Source organism: Manihot esculenta, chromosome 2 (genome assembly GCF_001659605.2).
Source record: "Manihot esculenta cultivar AM560-2 chromosome 2, M.esculenta_v8, whole genome shotgun sequence".
Lineage (NCBI taxonomy): Eukaryota > Viridiplantae > Streptophyta > Magnoliopsida > Malpighiales > Euphorbiaceae > Manihot > Manihot esculenta.
In genome coordinates this window covers 15,808,304-15,814,303 of record NC_035162.2, presented here as the reverse complement: position 1 = coordinate 15,814,303, position 6,000 = coordinate 15,808,304, and the positions used below count along the sequence as shown (strand labels likewise).

Genomic DNA, 6,000 nt, shown 5'->3' with positions numbered 1-6,000 from the left:
AAATTCACTTGATCCAAACATTATAGATCGTACTTTAATTCCTGGATTGAAAACAGGAATCAACACTGTGCATACTTAAAAAGAGTCTAAAAATAAAAGAATAACACGCAACCAACTCATAATATGCTAATTGATACAAAAACATAAAAACCAATACAGAATTAATAAATCCTTAACATAGATCAGAGATGATCAATGTCAGCCTTGATGGGAAAGAGAAAAGAAAAAAAAAGGAAAGAAAAGAAAAACACAGGGAAACATATCATGATATAACATGATTAAATGCATAAGTTGAATTGAGTTGATTTTCTCAGAGAGGAAGTTGCTCCAGGAACAATGATGTGATGTCATCTTTCAAACCTGATGAGTAGGTGTAGTAATCGTCATGAGTATAAAGATATTCAATGAAGCGTACAAGATTGACATAGTATTTGAGCAGAAACATTGGCACAACACTCGGGTTAAAGCAGTCCTCATTCATATCCTTCCATGCATCTTCACACATTTTTTTAGTCTCTTCGATTGCCTTCTCTTCGATTGCCTTCTCTTTCGATACACCGTGTTCATTCATGTAGCAATCTACACTTAGAGGACCATCCTTCTTCTTTTTTTCATCCTTCAAATTAATATTACATGATATTAGTATTGTTTAGACTTAATTAAAACTTAATATGATTAAGTTTAATTACAATAGACATGCAAATCTATCTACAATTGATATTTTTTTTTTTGAAATACATATCTAAACCCATGAACTATTATGAATTAATAAATTAAAATTTTATATATTTTTAATATATTTTTAATATTAAAGCGTTAAAGGCTAAATAAAAGAATATCGTACCTCACGAGCTACTGTATCATTTCTGAGGCGAGAAATTAACCTAGCAGCTCTGATAATTTTAGGATTGGTTTCGACCCATTGGATTTCCTTAGCTCCCACAATATTTTCCATTCCAAGGAAGGTAATTGCTGGAATGGCTCTATATCCACTGGTCACTAATCCATTTCGCAAGTACTCATCAAATGCTGGCATATACTTATTGTTAAACCATTGTGCCTCAACATAATAGGCCTTCACCATTTCTTTGAACTACCAACACCAAATATTCAAAATGTTAAGAGTAAGGTCTGCATAAAATGAATTGGACCCATTTATTTTAATTTGAATCAACAGAGATTGGATCTAAATAAAAACTGCTCTGAAGAAAGTAGTCTTACTGTCTCCTTCGCATAACAAGTATTGTAGCCATCTTTTTCCATTTCATCAAAAAAGTTCAAGGTAAACTTGTAAAGAATTTTCATGTATTCTGGTAAATCGTCAATGGCACCAATATTCCATCTGAAAATTTGAAGTATATATAAGGGAAAAAAAAGTTAATTTTCTTTATTAATAATTGCTATATAAATCCTCGAAAATAGTTAACCAACCTCTCAATTGCAGCAGTGAAATGTTGAACTTCATCAATTGTAGCATATCCATCATATGTGTCATCTATTAGCGTTAAGATTTCTATATATTTGGCCACAAGAATCCTGGAAACAGAATACTGAGGCTCGAAATGAGGACCAATTGCCCACATATAAGCCTCCACTATTCTGTCCCTTGAGTAATCAAGCTTTTCTGCTACATCCGAGTCTTTCCACCATCTGAAGATAAAAAAATAATAATTAAGAGCGATCGAGTTTAATTTAACTTTTGAATATCGTTAATAGCTATTTGATATAGTTGATAACTGATAGATTAATGGACAAAATTTAATTTAATTTTGATTTGATGGACAAAATTAAGGATTAAAAATACCTTGAGAGTGAGGCTAGCTCTTGTCTGTATAATAATTGCAGTCGATTATAATCCAACTTAGCAAACCTGAGCAGAGTTTCATCCTTAGACTCCTCTTCTTCATAGAAGGCTATGTATTTCTTAGCCTCTAGTCTTTCTAAGTTACGGTGGAATGGTAGCACCAAAGCTTTTTTTATATAATTTGCAAGATGAGGACTTGATTGCTCAGCTAAGATTTCCAAGTGTTGCCTTGTAAAAGCAAGAGCTTCATCTAAAATATCTTCTCCATGTCCTCTGAAAAAGGTAGCTTCGTATAAGCTCAGGAGGCCTTTCACATCATTGGTGATTGTTTTCTTGAACCCTCCATCACTATCCTTGAATTTGTTGAACACATCTGATCCATGACCACAATAATTAGTTATTCACAATGACTATTTTCTTTGAGGTGGAAAATTTATGAATTCAAGATATAAATATACTCATCGTAATTTGATAATCATTTTTAAATTAAAAAAAAATTAATATAAATATATATTTACCTGAAGACATTTTGTATCCATGTTCTCTTAAGATTTGGAATGCAGTCGCTACAATATTGAGATCATAGTCATTATCTTCTAATAATTCAAAAAGATGAGTGAAAATATGATTTAGTTGATCTTCAATCTCATTCCGAAAATGATATGAAACACCAAGACGACATAATAATTTAATGAATTTAATTTTTCCAATCAACTCTTTTGTAGGCTGTTCTAATACATCTTTCATCTTTTCTTTAAGTATTTCCACCTCTTTGGTGTAGGATTCGAATTCCTGCAAAAACATTAGAATTTAATTTCAAATTAATATCTGTAAATCCAATACACAATCTAGTAACATTTTGCAATAAACAGGTGTATATGTATAGCATCATTTTTATACGTGATGTTAATGTAATAATAATGTATTTCAGCAAGAATTAATGCAGGCATAATTTTAGATTATCAAATATAATTATCAGTAAATTATTTTTTATATTAATTTTACAATGATATGTAAAAGTATAAATTTTATTAATATTCGTTTTAGTTAATAAAAAGATATAAAAAAAATATAAAATTTAATTACTTCTTAATTAACTCACCGAATCAAGAGAAGAAAGCGAAGCAAAGCTGGAACCCCAAATCGTAGGGGGATAGTTTCCAGAAGGACGAAAAACATCTTGCTGGTTTTGTGTTTGGATGGCCATTTCCCAATCTAGAAAGCAGCAACTAACTCAGGTAGCTTTATAACCTAGCACTTTTCTTAACTATCTAGCAAGCTCAAAGCTATTTATAGGAAGATCACTAATTAATATTATATTATTTCCTCTCTGTCTTCCATTGTCCGTGTCCTTTTTTTATAAACAAATACTCCACGTTTTACTTTTTCATATAGAGTAAGGATTATTAATTATTATAATAAAGGATGATTTTTTCTATTAATTTTTTAAATTATACTCACTTTTAATATAGAATGAGATATTAAGTTTTATTAAAATAATAAAATCTTCATTACTAACATATGGTTCAATTTAATGATGAAATCTCATTTGGAAAAAAATAAATAATTGATTAGGGAATTATATTAAAAAATTAAATTAAATAAAGTTATCATAGTTAATTTATTTATTAATCATAATATAAAAATAAAAAATAGGTTATTATATGTGGAATTAGAGAAAGAGGAGATACACCATGGAGAAGGTGAAAAGATCCATGGGATAGCTGCAAAAGAATCAGATTCAATTATGATGTCTAAACAAGAATTCCATTTATATGAACTTGGAGTTTTGAGGGATTTAACAGTTATATTTTTAAAAGTTTAAGGATTAAATAGTATAGATTTTATAGAAGTTAAGTGTTATACGTTAATTATGAAAGAACTAAGATTGCAACTGATATTTGTTTTTTTTTTTTTTTATAAAAGTTAGAAATCAAAAAATATATTTAGGCTATTGCTATCAAGAAAAATGCTATTCTAAAAATATTTTATTATTAAACCTCCATTTATTCAGTAAAAAATATTTTATTTATTTTCTGCAATTTTTTAAATTTTATTATACTATTATATTAATTTTAATTTTTTTAATTTTTAAATTATAATTATAAAATAAAAAAATTATTTTTTATGAAACTGTAAAGTATTTATCATAAAAATATTTTTACATAGAAAATATTTTCAATAAATACATAAGTGATGTTATTAAAATTAAATTGATGATGTGATTGAAATAGAGTTATATTTAGTTAAACCTGTAAAAAAGAGAATATGAAGTGGTGGACATTCAGGACAGCTATTTTAATACTCTAATTAATAGATTAGAAAAAATGGTGAATAAAAAAATTCGAGAGTATTTATACAAGAGAATAATATTTTTTTTTATTGTTTTTTTGTTAATAATTTATTATATATAAATTTATTAATATATTTTATTTTTAAATTAAAATTAAATTATTTTATTAGGAAAAAATATTTAAAAAAGTATTTTATAAATATTAGTTATTTTTTATGAATAATAATAAAATTCCGAAGCACCACATTGTTAACTAGTTGGCTCCAAATCTCAATAATCAAATCTTTAAACAAATAAAATCTTAAATGAACTCATAAATTCCAGTCACGGAATCGAATAAGTTGAATTTGGTGGAACTTAAATTAATTCGAAAAATTGTAACACAACAAACCACCCAAAATGCAAAATGTCTGTATAACAAAAATATGGATTCTTTCATATAAAAATATTTTTTAATAAATAAATTATTATTTACTCACTCTTTCTATAATAATAATAATATCTGGAAGCATCACATTCTTGACTAGTTGGCTCCAAGTCCCAATCATCAAACCTTAAAAAAATAAAACCTTAAAATAAACTCATAAATTCAAGTCATGAAAAACCTTTTCTGCAGAACACCATAAGTCGAATTAGGCGGACAAAAAATGTACTTAAATTAATTCAAATCATTTATTTAATTATAAAATTGAATAATTATTTTATATTTTATATTTTATATTATTTTAAAATTATTATTTATTTTTTATACTATAATATACTATATTTAAAATCATATTTAAATTAATCTTGTTTTAATAAATTTTTTAAAATGTTTTTAATATTTATTAAAATTTAATATTTTTAAAATAAATATAATTAAAAAAATTATTTTTTATATATAAATTTTTTCATTTTTAAATAAAAAAATTAAATAATGAAAGATAAATTATTTTATTGAAAAGAATATTTTATAAATATAATTTTTTTTATATAAATAAACGAATCTATAATAATTAATAGCACCACATTCTTGACTGGTTGGCTCCAAGTCCCAATCATCAAACCTTAAAAAAATAAAACCTTAAAATAAATTCAAAAATTCAAGTCATGAAAAACCTTATGTTTTTTTTCATATGGGGTGTTAAGCTTTTTATCATTCTGGCGAGCTATTTTTCCGCAGGCCGCCATAAGTCGAATTAGGTGGACCTCAGACAAAACAAAAAAGTGTACTTAAATTAATTTAAATAACTTATTTGGTTATAAAATTGAATAATTATTTTATATTTTATAATTTATATTTTTTATTATTTTAAAATTAAAAATAAATTTTCTTTTAACGCCGACCACAGGACCACTCCGCTTTGATGAATTCAAGGTTTTTAACTTATTTTACATCTATCCCGCTTCCCTTCACCTTGTTATTCTCCACATGTTATTGCAAGTATGAATTTCACAATAGAATAAGTTATCATATAGATAGTACAACTTTATTTTGTTACATTTTAATTATAATTATTTTATAATATTTCACCGTCATTACGTTGGGATGTGTGGTAGAGTTGTGTCACGTGACATCCATATGTTTATAAGAACCAAAATCCTGCCTGCCATGCTCTATATGTATTGTAGAATGTGCGGTTAAGTTGTATAATGTGAAATCTATATAATAATAATAATATTTCGAAGTAGTAAATCTTTTAATATTTGGCTCCAAGAACCAATGATAAAATTTTATATAATTCATACATTCAATTCACGAAATCCAACATTGAAACGAAAAACTTAATAATTTATTGTAAACTTAAAATAATATATTTTTTTTTCCTAATGCAGTTGTCGCATTTAAAGACCCTTGGACCAAAATCGAAATACAGAAACCTGAAGCCAGAGTCCATGAACACCAACTCAAACCCACAAACCA

At 26.2% G+C, this 6,000-nt stretch overlaps 1 protein-coding gene across 2 annotated transcripts in view; it reads right to left on the bottom strand.

The window, feature by feature from the left end:
* Positions 1–293: 293 nt before the first annotated feature.
* The window catches only part of LOC110609961 (probable terpene synthase 6), a 55,197-nt gene continuing 49,490 nt past the window's right edge, over positions 294–6,000 (bottom strand). The window contains exons 1-7 of one of the 2 annotated variants that reach the window (XM_021749814.2): positions 2,907–3,063; positions 2,323–2,596; positions 1,805–2,177; positions 1,432–1,650; positions 1,222–1,342; positions 845–1,093; positions 294–616 (exon numbers count right to left, since the gene is read on the bottom strand). In XM_021749814.2, coding sequence (XP_021605506.1) covers positions 311–616; positions 845–1,093; positions 1,222–1,342; positions 1,432–1,650; positions 1,805–2,177; positions 2,323–2,596; positions 2,907–3,011 — 1,647 coding nt within the window. In that variant the 5' untranslated portion in view covers positions 3,012–3,063 and the 3' untranslated portion in view covers positions 294–310. Of the gene's footprint in view, positions 617–844; positions 1,094–1,221; positions 1,343–1,431; positions 1,651–1,804; positions 2,178–2,322; positions 2,597–2,906; positions 3,064–6,000 lie in introns of those variants that run through there. The other variant, XM_043953331.1, reaches the window with a different exon arrangement.